Source organism: Opisthorchis viverrini (assembly GCF_000715545.1).
Source record: "Opisthorchis viverrini unplaced genomic scaffold opera_v5_154, whole genome shotgun sequence".
Classification (NCBI taxonomy): Eukaryota; Metazoa; Platyhelminthes; class Trematoda; order Opisthorchiida; family Opisthorchiidae; genus Opisthorchis; species Opisthorchis viverrini.
In genome coordinates, this window is record NW_008751809.1 from 571,795 (window position 1) to 592,651 (window position 20,857).

A 20,857-nucleotide genomic window follows, 5' to 3' on the forward strand; every position below is an offset into this window, starting at 1 on the left:
ACTAGTACCGGCCCGAATTCTAGCAAGTTTTCCCCAACCCATTCGTCTTTAACACTTGCTGACCTTTCACCAACGAACGAAGTCCATTGGCTGAAACCTGGCACTAATTTGGCCAGCTATTGGGAAGTTATCCTGGTGACTGATTTCCCTTCTGCCTCGAAAAACGATCAGACTTGTAACCTTGACTTCACGAAGCTTTTTTATCAAAGGCGAAAAGACGACTAGCAATAAGTCCACCGTTTGTTTTCCACACGTTTCCGAAAACAATGACTACTCATTCGGTTCTAAGCGTTTTCCATGCAGTGCTGTGCGTAACTAGTTATTAATGCCCATGCATAGTTATTCACACATACATAGATGTATGCCTATGCAAATCTATGGATACATGTACTTACTGAGCCATGATAAACCTATTTGGATTCTCCTACCAACATCCATATGCTGACCAGTATTTCATGCTCTTTCTCTTTTTCTTATGTAAGTGGTTTTACGCCTTGGAGTTGGTGACTTCGTAGTTAGTTCACGGGCTTTACGCCTTACCAGCTGACAGTCAGAGGCTTTTTCTGCGTTAGCCATGGACCGAACAGGCTCCCAAGAAAGACTGGGACTTGAAAGCGTTTCCGTCAGTTCAACTGAGCTAGTAATCATTCGAGAAGTCGGATCAACTCCCATGTCTTCGAGAATTGTTTTTTTTTCAGAATCCTGTTACGACCTTGAACAAAGCAAGAGAATTCGGTCGTAGTACAGGGTTCGTGAATTGGAGGGATGAAGAGTTTGACAATTGGTAGCAGTATTCACAGCCATTGAATCATTTCCACGGGGAAGTTCTTCAGATGCGGGGAGCACCCAAAAGCTTGCTAATGATGCCTCTCCGAATTGGGACGAAACGCCTGCAAATCAAGTGCCAGACAGGGTGAACAGATCGACAGCCATCTAACCAATTACCAAGGAGTACAGTGTACCTGAGATTTTATCTCTCAAATGCGGCAGACTTGCTGTTCTCTTCTGGAAGTTATTATACACAAATGTGATGCACTCGTCTTCCAAAGAGTACCATTAACTTTCACACTCTTTGGGGATAATCCACGCATCGAGATAAGACTTTCCTTTCCAGTTAGCTGTGACCTAGTATGAGAACCCACTAAAGGAGGCAGCTTCACTGCCTTCTCTACGCACTATCCAAGGAAGACCGTTAGTGCTTGGGGTACTCTCTCATTTTCACTTAAAACTGGGTTGACTTCTTTTTTGGTAACCTCATGTGGGGTGAATGATAGCAGGACTTCAACCCTATGGTTATCATTATCATCATCATTATCAGCTGCAAGAACCGCGTACCGTACTTGTCGTGCAGTGGTTATCGCTGCCACAGTTCGTTCACCGATGATTTAGGGAGGTTAAGTTGGTGGCTTCGCACTGGAGGCAAGAGCTGGTATAATTGATGCGTAAATACAGAGTTGTCAGTGAACTTTATAGTGGGGTGATTGGGAAGTGGCTTCGCCTGGAGGCAAAAACCGGTATAATTGATGCGTAAATACAGAGTTGTCAGTGAACTTTATAGTGGGGTGATTGGGAATGCATTGAAGGTAAAAGCTTGGATGCCATGCTTACGCTTATCATATGCGGCATCAAAATGTTTGTCTTGATCATGTCACCTCGCGTTCAAAGAAGAGGCAAAACTGACAGGATTTGTGAATATTTTAATAACTCATATATTGGGTGAGCCGATTCTACTGCCAACCCGAAGCTGTACTAAGATGTCCTATCCTTGATCCCATGATTTGAACCTATGAGCAGTCAAATGCAGCCAAACGATGACTCCGTGTGAAAAGCGTAATGCTCTATAGAACGTCATTCGCTTGACAGTTTTCGAAACTGCCCGCAAAATACTCGGCTTCATCGTGCTGTGTAGTACGTATCTAGAATCAGTTGAATCAGTGGCTCCAATTTCAGCTGAAGATCCTCCATCACCGAGAATTGCAGTGTCCCGTTATGTTGCTGACACAAAAGGTCGACCAAACTGATTGTGCCTCTGTGAATCTGGGCTCCGGCAACCTCAACAACAAGTTCGAACATTCCAGGAACAAACCGATTTCCGATGGACGCTTTATCAATCGCAATTGATAGCTGAGACTCCGATCGGGTGTCCTCAAATCGCTCTGCTTTACTCGCCACCAACGGTTCCAACAAGATCTGAAGACGGTTCAACCATTTTCTTCCTCTCTTGGGTGTGCGGTCTATGAGACCAAGTTTGTGCAGTCGACCTGGTGGCAGTTGTAGTTGGTAGGAAACGGACTGACGAGATTTACTGCTCCATCGAGAATCCCTAGATAAGAAACAACCGATTACAAAACAGTATCCATAGGTTTAGACTGCGACCGATATAAACTGAGTGGGAAATGCGAAAAAGCGGCATTTTAACAACGATGGCTACCGCTTACCTCGCTCAAAACGGCACAAATCATTTCCATGAAAAGTGCATCTCAAAAAAGTACAAGACATCGAAACGGGACAACCAGCCGATTGAGTGAACTACAAATGTTCGATGTTTTCAAACAGAGGAAGAAAAAGAGGTTCAAACTAGAGCAACATGAATTAAATTTGACATTTTTGTTTCGAGTGACAGTCCTCCAATATTTTGCATATTTTGTAGTAAAATAGCTTTGGATGCATAAACCCAGAAACCGGTAAAATTACAATTGATCTGGAGAAACGAATTACATTCCTCTAACAATGGTGCGAAGCCTTGTAAATCTCAAATAACTGAACATTCTAAAACCAGATCTACTGTTTGTTGAGTGGTGTATAGAACTCACCAGACTGTGTTTACAAGTGTTCGACATATGAGAGTCGCCCTTCATAGTTTGAACTCTAAGTTTAGTTGAAGGAAATTACCAACAGTTTCTGGCCGCTTTTAGACATAGGTGTTAAGTTTACGGAGATCTCATGTTTAAATCTTTCACTGCATCAAATGGAAGCGATGCGAGTACCCGACAGGAGTTATGACTATTTATTGAATACCGGATGTAAACATGCATTGGCTGCTTACATACACGTAACTGATAAGTTAGTTACATGGCATCAAACCAAACTGATTTGCAAATGAGTGTATTTCCCGAATACATGGCACCAGTTTATATTTCGCCCCATATGCCTACGAAGATTGCCAGATACCCCTTATGCATGTGAATGTACCATCAGTCCTTCGGCCAAGCTTAGTTTGTCCTCAAAACATATGTACCTTGTATTTACAACCAGTTATCCTATTTGGAAAAGAACAGCTACCAAAGCGCCTCCTCCCCTAAAGTCTGCGAAATAGTTTTTTCTGAAATATTTCTCTAACATCAAATTTTGATGAAACAGCGGTTCCTTTGTGCGTAATCAACCTCTTTTACTGATTTGAATATCACTGAATACGCTGTTGTTCCTTCACAGCCACGAGTCCAAATTAGGGTGAACTGCTCACGTGCAGAACGAAGGTTTTCCGCTGCATTGTTTTGGTATCCATCAGTCTACTAACCCTCTACCGGTCGAAGAATCTCATTCACGGTATTCGCCTTCTCTCAAAGCGGTAAACCAGGTAGGTTCCAATAAGACTGCCGTTTGCTCTGTGGGTGTCCTCATTTGGCTGCTCACGAACTTGCATAACGCGAACGTTTCAGCGAACTACTTAACTGACAGTAATTCGGGAGCGTAAATGCACGTAGTTTAATGTTGGCTCCGTGAAAAGAGAACTCATTTACGATGAGGGTCAGGTAATTGAGTACAACGGCACGACAAATCAGACAAGAAGTCACTCACTAGGTTAGAAATACCAATGAGAGCAAGTGGCACATCGTTCAACAGGAGACGATATGAATGAGGAGCCGGGAAAACCTTGGATATTGATGAATACATTCGAGGTTCCAAATGGTCATATTAATTTTCAACCACACTGAAGGTTGCCACTAGCAGCAGACACATTCGAAGGTATCGGTAAGGTGGACGCTCGCACTGCGAAACATTACTAAGGAGCGATTAAGCTAATCTTTGAGACTCTTCAGTCAGCTCGCTTCGAATTTCAAACAGGTGGTGTTGTAGAGTAGAAAACATAGACAAAATGGTTACTCTGTAACAATTTCCAATGCAACCTTCACTCTGTTGAACAGGAATCCGTCAATAAATCGTTAAATAGTACGTCTTAGTGTTGAGCTGGACTGTTTTGACGAGTGTTGTAACACTCTAAGACGAATCACTCGTAATTCATTTGGCAGTAATACAAATTTCATTAAGTCTTCCTCTTTATGTCGGAGTGCATGATTCTGGAGGGATAACTTCCCGCCGGCCACCCACGAGGTTTATCCATAGTAGAAAGGCACCCTGCATCTGTTTTGTAGGAATTTACGCGGAGCACTGAACGGAGTTCTATTAAATGTGTGAAACAGTTATTATAATCTCACTACCATGTACTGCTAGGCAGAGAATTCGTCACGAAAGATGAAATAAATTTTTGGCGTTTTTCATGGAAACATTAAAATTACCTCTAGGAATATCTTCCTCATGGTTTGAATGATTAGGAGTAGATTCTAACTGTGTTGGGTTCATAGACCTTATTGCATATCCTCTGTTTCCAAAGATAAATAGGTTAGGCTTTTCCCAGTGTAACTCATCTATGAAGCACGGTGGCATCTGACCGCACGCACCAGGCGTTACGAAGAATAGATCTCTGAACAGGAACACGAATGACCGGCTCTTTACAGTGAACATAGACACTGATTATAAGGGCGCGTGAGTGAATTAGAATACCAGGCAGAAGGCTGTGAAATGTCAAACGTTTAAGGTCAGAAATTATATCGGCGAGCAGCAATGTGATTGGGCATCAAAAGGCCGTGGACCGGCGCAGGAACGAAAAACATCATCACTGACGGTGACACCAGTGTTGGAATGCTGGTGCTTTACTGTCACACAATCACGTCAATGATTCTGAAAGAAGCCCCGATGCATGGATGCAAGGGATAAAGGAACAGATTCAATTTTAGCCCAGCGCAAGCCTACTGGGCGCCTACATTTCCAACCCTCAGTCGGAAAATCTGGACGTAGCTTGGCGACACGAACGTCCTCAGCCTGAGTCTCTAGTCAGTGACAAGGCAAAGCCCTGATGTAGACACCGAACGAGGAGGTTCAGAGTTACAGAATATAAATGCATCGTCACCTTGCAGATGCAGATGGGACAGTCACGTAAACTGAATACTTGTTCCAGATTCATCATTAGCATCGTCATCATTATCAGCTTTAAGAACCGCGTACTTGTCGTACAGCGATTGTAGCTGCCGTAGTTTCATTTACCGATGATTTAGGGGGGTGGGTAGGTAGCTGCGCACTGAAGACGGGAAGGCGCGACTGGACCATATCTGATAGTGTCTAACCATTGATGTGGCTCGTCTCGAGGTCCCCATCCAGGAAAACGGCAGTCACCAGCGCAACTGAGTTTGCTGGTAGTGGCTTTTATTCTTCGCTGCCAGATCATTGTTTGACCTCTACTGGCTCGTGTCCACCTTTCGTGTGGTTGCACGAAAAGAGCCCACCAGGAAGTCAGTCCCAGATTAAAGATAGAGCGACCACTCCGTCACAGTTAGCTGCCGATGGAGTGTAAGTGATTGTCACTAGCGCGTCTAAAACTCAAGGAATTTTCAGCTGGCCGCACCAATATTGCCATGCAGTTTTAGGGTTCAAGTGCTCCGGAAACGCAACGATTCTGATCAAATTTCTGTAAGATAAAGCTGAAGGTACAATCCCTCTGCGAACGCTACTGGATGTCCCAATGTCAGAGCTATTGAACTGCACCATGGTGTCTTCGTTGGATTCAACTAGATGATAAATAGACTCCTTTACTCTTGGGACAGCCTCGATTTTTCTCCGGGATTCTCTGATGTCGACGCTGTGAGCATTCTACTATGAGCAGCCTAGCTGCACCTCATAGTCATGTGCGCCTGAAAAATCTTCGTAGGATAGGAAGAATTGAACTAGTAGCCCAAAAAACGTGACTGAAACTCTTTACTCATACTTTTAGACAATGAGTCATCTTCGAACTAATGGAGAACAACATCCGAAAAAGTCGTCACACATGCAGTCAGTCAAGTAAGTTCCAACAAGCATTACGGCACTTTTATAGAAAAGCACTATAAGAGTGCGCATTACAAGCTCTGATTGTTTTCCTCCTCCGCTGTGTGCCAGCAACATCCAGTTTATGAAAAAGGCTAATAATGTCACATTACTTGACGAACGATACCTCCATCAGTAGATACACCACAGCAGAGAGAAAGCTGCATCACCATTAATAATATTTACAACTTGAATTTGTATTGATTGGCTTTCATTTATGTTAAGCCTGACGAGAAAACCCCCATGTTTTGTAGAGTAGATTGTCGGGGCTGATGAATGCTAGACAGTTTTAATATACTGTGGTTGTATGTAAGTGTTTCGAACATCTGGAGAGTTCCCTGCAGACTAAGTGAAAAATGCAACCATTGTAACGGTGAATACTAATGATGAGGCATGCAAGGAATATGTTTTCTCGTAAATCCACTTCACGTATTTTGAAAAACTGGATTTATTACGGAATTTGTGGAATTGCTTTTTAGCATTTGTTTACATTTGAGTGATAGGCAATGAATATTCAGGAATGTTCAGGAAGACGCATTCGAAAAGAAAACGGATATTCAGTTTTTATAAACAAGATTCATATGAGAGTTTTGCTAGTCTGTAACTTTTCAGTTGGTGTTTTCCAATAAATAACACCGCAGCAAAGGCCTTCTTCCTTTCACCATAACCTCAAGAATGCTGTTAAAACACAGGTAAAATTTTGTACGAACTGTCAGAAACCATGTGATACATCACCCCTATGACACATTCGTCGCACTCCCCTACTCTCAATCCTGTGCTATCTTTACAGCTTGAATTAGCCTATTTTCGTCAAACTACACGTAACCAAAAATTGAAAGCCTCACCACGGTGGCAGTGTTTGTGTCAGGACGCACCCAGACGTGGAAGAAGGACATGTGCAGAGAATGACGCATTCCCAAGTTCATCATTGGTACTACACGTTTCGAATAGCAGGTGAGTTGGCGGAGCTCACCAAACATGGCTTAGCAACATACGACCAGCTGCTGAAAGTGTTCACAACCGGGACACCGCCATTGGCTGTACAGAAGGAACAAGTGAATGACCATGATTGGCCATTTAGTTATCATATATATTTACGTAGGAGCTCTGTATGTTTTGTCCTGACAATACAGCCGTGTCCCGAGTTCTCTGTCTTCTGCTCATCTGTTTGACAGGCTCAGTGCAGGCGTACCCAGCAGACGGCCACTCTCGATAAAACTGTTCGCTTGAATTTACTTCTGTCTGCGTCTCATCTACCAACATTCCGGTCATCCCAGCGCCTCCACCGTAGCTTTGCATAACGGCTCTTACTGACCGAGGGTAGCAGTTAACCAGCATGTTAAACGAAATCACGCTAACAAGAGCTATTATTCACCCAGGAGAAGTGGTTCTGAGACTTCCAAAACTTCGGTGGATGCGGCATACGCTCTAGAAAAGACGATGATGAGGTAGAACTGCGAACAGGATTTGCGGCTGAAAGACAGGTTGACAAAAACAAGTCACAATAAAGATTTATACACGGTGATCTTTGCCAAGACTGCCCTAAAATTAATCACGTAATGTATGTTAGTTCCAGTTTCGGAAAGTAGGAAGGCAGGGGTTGGCGTGCATTGGAATAAGGTATTAGTTTACACATTACTTGGCGATATAGGAATCGAAAAGCGCGACAAGCGAATTCCGAATTAACTTTAGGAGAACAGAACCAAAACCACAGGTGTATGTAGAGTGTGGGCCTCATCTTCCACAACACAGTTACAACATTACGTGGACCTGAAGGGTGAGAATATATGGAGAAGGGAAGGTCCAGTGATTTCGGGGCTGTCAGTTTTGAGTCGTGGACGAAATAAAGATTGTTGTTGTTACAGACGAAGCCAATAGAAGTGTCGCTTACGGAGCATAACTGAGTGTACTTCACCGAACCAAATGTGTCAACTGACAATTCCGTCTAGAATTGTGGAACATCCATTTCTCGCTCAAATTACTGAAGATCCGTCAGTAGTTTAAAAACGAAGGGCCATTTCAACTTCGCGCCGCCGTAAGCCCGTCATATTCCACTCTTGAGGACGGCACCATGACCTTAAGCTTTAGGGATAGAAGTACGTCTGCTTTGAGCTGACGTCAATGTGCATACCTTCCAGGCCCTAAAGCGGTAGTCGATTTGTAAGCCAGATGATCACGCTAACGATCCCATCTGATGTATCCCAAGACGATGGAAAGCCCTCGTTTGAATGGTTTTCTTTGGATCCGGTCACAGGTAAATTGTAATAGGAGTCAATCGAAAGTACTCATATAAGCAATAATGCGTTATCTTTGTGCTGCATACACTTCCGCTTTTACATCTTTCCTTCTGGAGGGGACTGGTAATAACTTTGAACGGCAAATGCCAGTTGTTCGGGGCGGCCCGAAACCACGTGAGATGTATTCCGCTGATGCAACAAACAGCGTAACCCTTTCGACTAGGTGGAAGTATAAAAACCGGACAAAATACTGGATTTTTCGACAAGCACACTTACCGTGGTGGATTCGTTGATCTGTTCAGTGGAACAAGACAGTCAAGTGCATGAGCTGCATAAATAGTAGCTTGCTGGTCCAGTAATTGCGCCTCCGCGTTGATTTTCGCATCAATATTTTTCAACTGAATGCACAGCTTGTCCCATTCCGAAGACTGACACGCTGCACGCAAGTGACAAATATCTCTGGCTAGTGCCACCAGCAGCTCCTTTTGTCAAGAAAGAGGCATACGTGTGTTTAGGTTACACGCGTGTGTCTACTTTGCTACAGCATTATTAAAGGATTTTAAATCAGATGTATGCAACTACACAGGGTCTGATGTTTCTGTTGCCACGGCAACCTTTTTCAACGACCTCTACATTCAATATAATACGAGTCAAGTGCAGCGTTATTGGGATCCGCCATAGTATCTTCTGATTAGTGCGTTCTTGAGATCTGTTGGCAGTCAGATGTGACCAGCGTGTGTGGATGTGTGTGAGCTAACTATTAGCATTCTGTTCGCTCTCAATTTCCATTTCGCATTCTTATACTATTGCATTTTCCATGCAGTCACTTAAGAGTGCCTTATCGTCTTCTAGCTGACATGATCTCAAATATTTCGTCAACGTATCTCAGCCAGGTACATGGTAGGTGGACTGGATACTGGCGTGACTGTATTTTGAAAGCGACCTAAAATTTCTGACAGGATTTCAATGCCTCTGAATACCAACATAATATCAGACTGTTATTTTGTTAGCTTTGTGCTCATTTACCTTCTACTACGAAAAAATCTTTTGGTGTGGTTTTCAGTACACTGTTAAGCGAATACGGATCACACACCAAAACGCTGTGACCAAGGTTTCCGTCAAAAATTAGTCAGTCCGCTTTTGTTGATCAAAGGTGATTTAGCTGGTTACGTGTACAAGGACATTCGCAAGCTCTTTGCATCGAGTGGTAACATACCTCAAATGATGGGTACAATTGGACTGTCCTCTGTTCTGCTCAACTGTACGTTACTCTGCTCTGCTGTACTCGACTGTACTCTGATCCACTCTACTCTACTCCACCCTACTCTACTTTACTCCACTATACTCTACTCTACTCGAATACACTACATCGTACTCCGACGTACTGTGCTACAATAATATACCGTATGTACAATATCATGTTGCATACTTACATTATATCCATCCGTTTTTGAAAGGAATCCTGTCGCACAGAGGCGATTGATCACATGCTTCAACGTTGAAAACCGTGCCTGAATATCAAGCAAATAGTTTCTTTGTGCAGCTGTGTCGCCCTGTTTGATAAAACGTGAATTGTCCCGATCATCAATCGATAAGGACTGCAGGAAATCTTTTGGCTTCTTTTCCCGAGATAGTTGTTCCAAGGACCTTGCAATACGCCTCTCCGCCGCCTGGATCCAGTCGAACAGTGTGACATAGTTTTGTGGCAGGGGTAATGTGCAACTGGGACTTAACTTTTCTTCGTGAAGGAGAAAGATGGGAAGCGTAGCTACTTAGCAAAGGGCGCTCTAATTTTTTACTTCGAGAAGAAAGTGATGGATGGACAAATGCGTGTGCCAAATCGGTTAAGTTCATGTGCCGGTTACAAGTTCTGTATTTTAGGTCCGAGAGACCTGCATATGTAGTGAAATAAAGTAGTCTCTGTTTTTGGAAAGCCTATTAAGTAAACATGCTTTTACTTCAAACCGTCATTGATGTTTATAGACCACAGTGACGAATGTTACTTTAAAACGTTTCATTACCTGTGGTGGTGATGATGATGACTGCTGTGACGGCACTTACTAAATCTTACTAAATCTTAACGGTGATTTTTTATAATGAGAAAGGGGATCACACTGTTAGTATTGCGTAGATACTCTCAAATTCCAACAGTGAAGAAAACACAAAAAACTTTGTACCTGGTCGCACTGCGGTTCTAAGAAGAAATCCGAGTAATCTTCTGGCCTCAAGCCAGTCGAAAGTGCTGATATTTGGCGCGTCGTCCAAATTAGTTGGCTTCTGATGAGGCTTCAGTGTGTGATCCGGAGCTACCTGGTCTCCTGCACTGACCAGGCTTGCTGTGAGATATTGAGATCGAAGGACCAACTCGGACTCACAAGTCAAACATGGTTTTTTGATAGGATCATCATCCTCATTTGGCCAATAAATATGACAAGGTCGTACTGGCATTGGTGGGCAATCGGTCGAGCGCAAATAGGCCACCGACACACCATAAAGACAGCCCAGTAACACGTGTTCTTTGTTGGCTGGTACCAGAGGGATCAGTAGTAGTTGAGAGCTATGTATTGCCTGGAAGCCAAAAGTTGCATCTGTATCCTCACAGGAAGATCGGAACTGGTAATACACGTCACTGCTTGGAACGAACCTGTCGGAACTTTTATCAGAGGGTGCTTGTTCTGAGTTGTTGTGTTCTATTTGCTCGCAGAGTGACTAGGATAAGAAATGAAAAGTAATACTGTCAAATGCATCGAATTAGCCTTGCGTGTCATTGATCCATTCTTCCAGACTGTAAATAAGGGACACAATGTCAGCAGTTAACATTTAGGCCAGGGTACATACACCCACAGATTCTCGACGAAAAAAGTTGGTAAGCTTTAACACAAAAGCACCTAATTAATCACGTGAATTTCGTAGAGTCTTTGAAGAAATGACACATTGTTGGGACCAGAATTTTAGCGCACTGTTTTGATCAACACGGATGGTGATACCAGCTAATCGAAACTGACTGGAGCAAATTTGATTCAAGTGGATGTTGTAGATAAGCCAAGGCCAGATAGTAGATAGATGCTTTTCGTCGTTCATGTTCATTCGCAGTATTTGAGATCGAGAGTGATAGTGCCCTTAAAGTTCAGCCAGCCAGAATGGCGGCGAAACCCTCAACCAAGTTCAGGGCTTTTCTCTTGCGTCTAAACCGGGATGTCTCACCGTTTTCATTCAGAATTGAACATCAAACTACACTGTCCCTGCGAGATGGGAACTCACGTTTAATCGGTTGCAGGTGTGATCCACAACTGCGGCATTTGTCGCAAGGACATGGGCGTTTTCTGAATAATTTTTATGAGAGGTCAAAGGAAACTGTATCTGTAATGAAGTCTTGGATATCGACCTGGTTCGCGTTCGTACAGGACGACTGAGGAAATTCTGTTGCGTTGCGGGGCAGTGGTCCATGTGGGAATATCTGGATTTATATTTTTTCGCCGATTTTATCCACTGCTTTTGAATGCACGATTCACTTTACTCAGATCGCCCTCTGATATCCGGGCCATCACGATGAACTGAAGGACATGTTTCTAGAGTTATATTTCTAAGTTATATTTTTACTATGGATCTAGCTGACTCACAGGAATGCACCAGCTCAACGTTTGATTTTGCTCATACTTGGTGGTACAACCACGGTTCTGAGGTTCACTTGTTACCTCTTCTGCGGATGCAGTGATTAAATAGGAATATTCGGTGCAAACGAGCTTTCTCTACTATCAGTGAGATATTTGGGTAACTGGCGAGTGGTCTTATGCTGTCAGAGAGTGGGGCTGAATATGCAACCAAATGTAACTGTTGACGTGTGGTTTGCTTGAACGACGGAGTCCGAAGACATGCAGGTTGCCTTCAGTACAAGCATGTTTTAACACCTAAAGTCCAGATCTGCAACGCTCAGATTGAATGTCAGAACCTCCCAGTTTTATGAGGTCCAAATTGCGTTGAACCTTGTGGACTTGTGCCCCGTAAAGTGTCCTGTAGTCTACAGGACATTAATATGAAGGCCGAGGTTTGCGATGGGTAGTGAACTTGTGCATTAATCAGGCGGAGCAGATATTTCAGATTTCGCCAGAAAGACTGCGAAAGCACTTCATTTATTTAGAAGTATATTCGCGGAAACCAGTTCAATACCCAACGTTAGTGAGAACAGTCCTGGTTGTCCCTTGCGAAGTGGAAAAATTGACATTAGGTTTTTTCAACACCAAAAGGGAGGAAATTAATAAAACTTTACCATCGAACCTTATATACTTGTTGAGTTGGAATGAAAAGTTCAGTCCACTGAAATCCGGGTGGAGTATTTTCTTCACCAGCTGTTTCCCTTGGCTACACACAGAGCATCGCTTTGTCGCTTCGATTAGCTCAAATCTGCTTTCGGTTAACTACCGGCGTGCTAGTGTGTTTTCACCATTCCAATACTGTGCGTAGCTAGTTGTGCACGAATGCGCTGGTGTTGGTTCACTGACGACACCCTGACACTTAGACAACTGTTCGTTCATTCGGTTCAGTAAAAGTAACCTTAATTTTCTGCTCGTCCTATTTTGTCCTTTTTAGTTGTTCGCTGTGTTTTTGATTTACAAATGTCATTTGGGGTCTTGTTTCTGGATGTTTAGGCGTTAGATTCACAGCGTCAATTCAATAGGTGACTCGATAGACAGAATAGTTTTGCTGACACTGACGTGATGCATATCCTCCAATTCATTCATTCTTTTGCAAGATGAAATTCAAAGTTTAAACACAGAGGAAATGTGAATGCGAAATATCTGAAACATTTGAATTCCACGGTTTGAAGCGCCGCAATATGTGAAGGAAGTGGAACGGCGCTCTGTTGTGGATAGTGAACAAAGGTTCCACATTAGTATTCATCGCAGTGCGCGCAGATTACACAGGCTCTTTAGGTGATAAATTATTAACATAATTTTGCCCAACAGAGGGGCGAAATGTGGGTCCGTTGGACTGTTCCATACAGAGATGTCACTTGTTTGTAAAACTGAGGCTTTCTATTACCACTACCCAGCCGTACGGACTACAGAGCAGGGACATGATGGTTTGTTCTACTATCTATTGCGCCTGTCACATTTGGTCATGTTCAGATGTCTTTGAACTTCCAAATGCGGGGGTCATTTGAGTCCGCCGCCAGAATGTCCTGTCTACCCCCCAAGCATTAGTGAGTTCGCAAGTTTAAGGTATATGGCAGAATAGGGCAAGTGTTGTTTCGTTCAACGCGCATGTCTCTGGTATTCTGCGAATCCTCATCATTCTTTTTTCACCGAATCTGTTACTTAGCTCGGAAATCCAGAAATAAGGAAACCCAGAATAAAGAAGCACCTCGAAGGCTTGCCCAGATCGCTAAGCGTATTATTTATGGCTCTCGGTGTCAACGCTAGAATCGGTTATTTTTGTGCACTCACCTGGGTTTCAAAACAGCTAGGAGATGACAATTTGTCATGCAAACTTCGGGCCGACTGAGGTGACACTTCAGAAAGTTCACTGTCCTCATCACAATAGCGCCAGAACTCGCGACTGCTGCTACTTGAGGCACTTTGTTTGGTTAGTATCATTCGTGGTGGTACGGGCCCGAGTTGGCGAAGTACTGTGTGAAGCTGGTCTGACGGATGGGGGGCTATCACGTCTTCGTAGCGTAGCAAGAGCTTGTGAAGCTCAGTGAGTTCCTTAAAGCGACGAGAGTATACAGATACTGAATAGGAGCCTGCATAGCAATTTGAAGAAATTTACACAGATGTACCAAACTAAAGAATGTGTTATCCATCTATTAGCTGAAGCTTTTGTGTGACGTAACCTACTCACTATTTTTGTTGAGAGGCAAATGGTTTTATTTTGTCTTCTCTTAGCAGTGAGAAACCTTCAGTATCCCTTCCAAGCTGGTTCTACCAGTGCATGGAAATGGGTGTTGCAGTGACCAATACAAGGTGTAACTGGTTTACTTAGTTGCATTTACCACGTTTTGCTCGACGGTATGGAGATAAAATTAAGACGTGGTTGTAAGATTCGTGGTTCTGAATCAGCACTTGATTCAATAGCTCAACCTTAGTGCTAAATTTGGGTTGCATTCTATCCCTGCTCCAAGCGTGAGCTATATTTTAATCATTATTTGTGCAATTATTATTGTGCTTTATTATTGTCCTCATTAGTAGTGGGTTTCACAATATCGATGGTCCATCTCGGCAATGGATGTGTGGTGAGCTGTGGCTTCAACCGAAAAATGTAGGTATTGGACATAACAAACAGTAGAAATAGAAGGATGGAAGGATAAATCGGACATAAATGATGGAGTGAATCAACTGACGTGAGATAAATTCGCAGTACGTATTTCAATTCCAGCCTAGTTAGGAGCGTTCAGAGGAAGACGGAAAATTCAACTTCGCTAATCATAGCCCCTTTTCACAACCTAGCAGTTCCACGAAACAAACACTCCTAGGAGAAGCACCTGCTGAGGGCAGAAAAATTGATGACGCGTGGTGTTACTGTTGGCATTGAGAACAACATGGTTGGGATTCACATTAGAACATCGCCATCTTCCCTTAAATGGACCTAGCTTTGGGATATTTAGTTTAGTTTCAGGTTACATTCAGACTCTACTTTTTCCCTAATATTGATGGACTTAATTCAGAATTACTGTCGGTTATCCGTGTCATATAAACCTTAATGAAGTATTTTCACCCGTAACTTAGTGATCAGTGTGTGCGCCGCTTCTTTAAAGCCCACAAAAAACCATTGTTTAGTTAACAGCATATTTTGTCCTGGCAGCTATTTCTTCGGTACTAGGCACAACCGTGAGTCCCGTGCTACTCTATCCCCAGTTTTAATACATTTCTAAAGCTTGAGAAAAATCGGAATGAGATCTGGCTGCTTAGTTTTGAATCAGGCAACTCAGGTTTCTGATAGCTGTAGCCCAGTATTGAGGGTTTTCCACAGGCAGAAGGTTGGAGCTGCAGGTACCCGGAGGGTTCGTGCGATTGGGAAGAAGTTGGCAGCTGAATGAATACAACTTACACTAACTGCTCGCGTCAGGGCTCAATAGGATTAGCACTTGTATTCATTGAAGCGTGTTGCCTTTCATAACAGATTTTCTGGGATCGAAAATCTATTTGAAATAATTTGCAGAAAAAGCGCTCGACTAAAAAATGGACCGTTGCAAAATCTAGTTGAATTCCACATCCTTTTTAGACGGAGGAGTTTATGCCTATGGAATGCGCCAGTTTTCGAAAGCCGACCCTCTTTAGTAAATCTAGTCTCACTTGGCCCGTCAAATTGTTTTCCCCTTCTTAGTTCTGTTCTGACGTCAACGTCAACGTTAACTCTTCTTATTCCACTGTCCAAACGGACAACGCTTAATCATGACGACTCGGTGCTTACCAAACTCTTGAAACACAAACACCAGCACGCCTGGGAATATATTAGTGATTCCTCGAATTTCGTTTACGATTGTTACGCCTGAGTACCATTAGGTTATTGCATTCCCAACTTGAAGTCACTCAAAACAAAGCATCTCAGTTGAAATGGGTCCAAAAAAGAAATAACGTTTCCATTCATTATTGTTGACGAATTTTCAGACAACATCGATGCATCGGCCAGTTGTAGCCGGTTGACGAAAGCATCTGTAGAGTCATAATGTTAGTCCTTGTTGCATTATTGATGACGTAACAGTAATTGTACTACGATCTGACAGGCTAAATTTAGCAAACACCTCACTTTTCATCCGATGACGTCAGTCGAGTACGTTAAGATGTCGCCTCAATTATCTCATCCACTGGCGTAGGCTAGTAGGTTGCCCAGGATCAGTCCGTCCTGAGCAGGCACTCAGATGTGAACTGTTCAGCCCTGTTTGACCGACAAAGTAAGAGAGCTGGTGTGTTTCTTTCTGAACTGGAACCAGCCTGGCTCACATACCTTTGTGGCATGCACCAGTAGATTAGCCGGTATCCCGAGCACGGGCTACAAAAGGAACGGGGAATTTTGAACGCCCCAATTGACTGAAAAAGGCTGACCTAGTTGATTAATCACTGACGCAGGTAAGTTAATAGAGATCAGTAGCAAAGCCAGAATAATATCAACGTTAGTCTCAATGCGGCGTGCTGGCAAGTCGGGCGTATGCTTTATCAGAGAAAATCGAAAATCGACTAGGCTGGAATGTCATTCCGAAAATTTTCGCCATCAGAGTACACAAGAAGACTAAATGGGGCCACGTCAAATATCGTAATAGTTGCAGTCTCAGTTGGGTGGATAAGTCTCAGTGAGCTTGAATTCCAGCAGTCAAAAAACGTGTCTTTAACTGGCGTTTCTAAAATCCCGGAATGTAAGGAATGATGAAAAGTGGAATGTGAAAGAAACTCCGAGGCGGTTTTTGGTAATTCGGCCGGAAAAGAAGTTGGTAAAAATGGGTGGCTTCAGAACAGCAACGGCGAAACGCGGTGAAATTAGTTGTGCCACACAAGGATTGTGAAGAGTTTTATGAATGTGCAAAGGATTTGAACCGAAAGAAGAATAGATATGTTTGGAACGACACCCATGATTTGGATGTGACCGAGAGAGCTAGTCATTCACGAGAGGGAAATGCTGTGAGGATTTCAGGAAGCTCAACAAACAGCGTGTTTCAGTGTAGTTTGAAGCCGACTTATCAAATAACTTGACTGAGCTGCTTCACTGTGTTGATAACCGTTGAGAAATAAATTGAACGGTCCCATCTTTTTTGTGATAACTACTTCAATGGGAGAACAACCCCAACTGTTCGGACACCAAACCACACACAGCATGTTTTTGACTTTTGCCCTTTCCCCTTGTATCTTGCATCAAGCTTTGCTAAACACGCAGTATCTCCGAACGTTTTTTGCCACAAAAGTTGCCAACCTGCAGTAATCACAGACAGCTGTGGTTACACAAATAAACTGCAGTTAGTTCCTTGAGGACGACTCTGTCGAAAGACTAATGTCTATTTTTCTTGCTCCGGGCATGATATTTACCAAGAATATTGGCCTGGTTTCTGCCCGTAACGTCTGCAGCGTTTCATAGGTGTCAGGGCGAAACGAACCGGATACTTTCAAGTTTTTATCCTAATATCCATCAACATACTGGAAGGGATTCGGTTCGACAGGTTGATAAAGAGGTCAAAATTGACAACTCTCTACGGCATCTGAATGCAGAACGCAGCAGTCGTATGTCTTTGGAATGGAATATACTGGAGAATTCTCTTCGGTGTCTAGTTATGCTTAACTTACGATCTCCACATCGGTGGTGATAAAATATATCCCAGTCTCATCTAGGTGATATCGCACAAACAATTAGTCATTTCGGTCGTCAACATTGTTACCTGCATTTCGAAGGGTCGCCCTGGACAAAGAATTACCCCGGAAGCGTTGAGATGTTGGGACCCAACAGGTACTTCGTCGGAGGCATTCTGTCGGAGGAGCAACTTTTATCGATAAAGTTAGCGTTTAATGGTATAACGATGTGCAAGTTTACTTTTCAAACAGGACAACCACAGGACAAGTTCTACCTACTGAGAAGAATCTCGTTCTCAATTGGAACTTGATATTGTCTGAAAGGCAATATTTTGGAGCTCAATGCTGATACTGCCAAAGTCGGCGATCGGCTTTTACGTAGTCTCCCAAATCAAAGCTTACATTTAGCAATAACAGACGGTAGCATTAGAGCAGGTTGTGAAACCCGCAGTTTTGATACAAGATGCAACAGCGCCTCACAAACAGTCGTCTTAAGCCCTCAGAAAAGATAGTTATGTGCTGACGCATCAATCTTGGGATTATCTATTGTAGAGCGCACGTTAGACGTCTTTCTCAAGATGCGAAGTAGTGTGACCATTTCGTCCTTTTTCCTTTAGGACATCTAGTGTATCATTTCTCAAATTCTTTCTGAACCAGGATATGCACAGATTATCGGGACAAGTAAGCCCAATAGGTTTGGAGGCGACCGAAGAAGAATCAAATCCGGGACACAAAACTTATTCATCCTGGTTCTCCTGGTCACTGGTGCTTCAAAGTTGACTAGTTCGTGTTTCTACTCGGGTCAAAGAAGAATCAAATTTCAAGTAGATCAGAGAAAATCAAGGATAGCTTTTAGGTTTGCCATTAGAACAGAACTCAGGGATCTTCTGTTTGAAAAAAGGTTCACATTTAAAGGCACATAAACAGCTCATCACGATTAAAACCTTAGGTTCTTGCTAATTTAGCGAAGGTGGTATATTAAGAAATGGTATGAGTTCCAAGCATGATCCTGGTTATGTTCTAACTGACAAGATCCCCAAGCAAACCCAAGTACATATGTATAAGTGCAAGAAGAATCTGGTCGCAATAAATTATCTGCTGGAAGCTTGCACCATTATCCGTCACTGTTATGAATCCACACACTGCACTCGCAGTGCGGATTTTTTTGGTCGATGAAAGGTGATATCTGATGGGAAGGGTGACCAATAAAAACCAAACATACTTTCCGTGCCTCGATGCAATGAGAATTTAGGGGTTTTGAGCAGCTCTGATGGGTACCAAGTGAGCAGCAGAATTTCCGAAAAGTTAGTATTCTTGGAAGTCCATGCCAGTCTATGCCACAAACACCGGACGTTCCCGAGAACGGTGTTTCACATGTATCCTTGGTCAAATTACTGGCCAAGCTAAATCCAGTCTAGAGAAATACACTCATTTGCAAACAAATTTGGTTTTCCGAGATACTCACCTTGAACCCAGCTGAATCTCTCGTTTGTGATGTTTCCAGCCAACTGAATGTGCTGCACCAGACCACCCCATGTTTCAGTTGCTACGATATTCCTGATATTTCGATACACGTGTATTCGTAACGCGCTACCCATGAGGTTCCTGAAAATTCTTCGACAGCCCACGAAGAATTTTCAGCAAACATATGAGCAGTGAATTACGAATAAGTCTAGGCTAGTTGAGAAAATCAGACCAATATAGTTAGAAATTACGTCAGCACTGCGTATGAGGCTGTATGTTGGATGTAGGGGTCAACTAGTTAGTATGAGTTAATGACAGGACGATTACCAGCGTCTTTTATTTCACTTCGTTCACTTAGTTGATAACCTTCGCTTTAATTACATCCGCTTCTGTTCAAACGCTTTCCCACTATCCATTTGAATGCTGGAGTCGCTAATATCTCTACTCGATGGTTACGGTTCCCGAAACTCAAGGCACCCCTAGGAAGGGGTACGGTCTCTGTTAAAATCTGCTGATGCAAGCAAAACCACTTTCCGCTGGACTGTGATCAACAAAAGAGCATCATTTAGAAGTGCTTTTCCATCAACTGTCACGAATAGGGAGCCACTACATTGGACAAAAGCGAAACTGATATCAGTTTCCTGGAGATGAACAAAGCAAAGCAAAGTAAACATTAGCATGACTCACTCCGGCGGAAAGCATAATACATGGAGTCTTTTGGGGACCCAGTTGGCCCAAGTCCAAAAATTTCACCTTCTCCGTCTGTGAAGAATGGCACAACGATGGTCCCCTTTCCGTAGAACCCGAAACCCACAGCGAAATGGGATTGACATCCCCCTGCGGTTGAAGATTTGGTGTGTTTACTAGCTGCAGCATATAAGATTGGAACTGTCCATGCCATTTTCGAATGAAAGGGTCAAACAATTCGGCGAGTTGACTTTTGGCAATTACTTTGTCTTGAACGTTCACAGCTTGTGCTTCCTTGGCTGCATAGCTTTTATTGGCCATGACAAAGTAAAGCAGGCGCGAGATGGCAGCTAGCGTGCGACGATGCTTGACAGTGATAGAATCGTAGCCCAATTTTTGGTGGGAGCCTGAGTTCTTCGCTCTGGTAGAGGGCATGAGGATAGAGTTCTTTCTTGATCGACCATGGCGAGGAGCTGTTGAACTACCACCGTCCTCGATAGATTGGTTGCTGTCATCCTTAGAAATTGTGAAGAAAAGTTCAGGTGCGATGATTGTCGAGCTGAAGTATTGTCGAATCAAGCAGTGCCCTATGAACTGAACAAGATAGATTTATAAAACATAAAGAAGAATTATGGTACATATGCATTTTCATCATGATATATGAAATATGTGATGTAAATTAAATAAAATAAAGGCAATTAGCAAGCTTTTCATGCTGAGCTCACAATCTGATTACCCACTGCCCTCTGTAGACTCCTGATTGCTTAATTCTGACTGTCTTCGATTAGAAAGGGTGAACAGAAACTAAATAATCCTTGTGATGACAAGTTCGTTCTTATGGTATCCGAAGAGTTACAGCTTGTAGTAAAGTGAGTAAGGTTAGTTGAAACTTCGTAAAGTAGATGCGGTCGGTTACTGAATAACGATCCACAGTGGGTTTGTTTTGTTTCCGTCACGAAGTGAGTGGACCTTACCGTGGTGTGACGGTTTGCGCACCTCAGCGATCCATTGAGCTATACTGGAGAGTGTCCCGCGACACTCACAGAGTCTCTCATACCA

At 43.1% G+C, this 20,857-nt stretch overlaps 1 protein-coding gene across 1 annotated transcript in view; it reads right to left on the bottom strand.

The window, feature by feature from the left end:
• Window positions 1-1,573: 1,573 nt before the first annotated feature.
• T265_06966 (hypothetical protein) overlaps window positions 1,574-20,857 on the bottom strand; it is a gene marked incomplete at both ends in the record, with an annotated part of 35,471 nt that continues 16,187 nt past the window's right edge. The window contains 7 exons of the mRNA XM_009172372.1: window positions 1,574-2,323; window positions 8,652-8,857; window positions 9,809-10,113; window positions 10,553-11,084; window positions 13,820-14,080; window positions 16,320-16,364; window positions 19,799-20,392. Coding sequence (XP_009170636.1) covers window positions 1,894-2,323; window positions 8,652-8,857; window positions 9,809-10,113; window positions 10,553-11,084; window positions 13,820-14,080; window positions 16,320-16,364; window positions 19,799-20,392 — 2,373 coding nt within the window. The remainder of the gene's footprint in view (window positions 2,324-8,651; window positions 8,858-9,808; window positions 10,114-10,552; window positions 11,085-13,819; window positions 14,081-16,319; window positions 16,365-19,798; window positions 20,393-20,857) is intronic.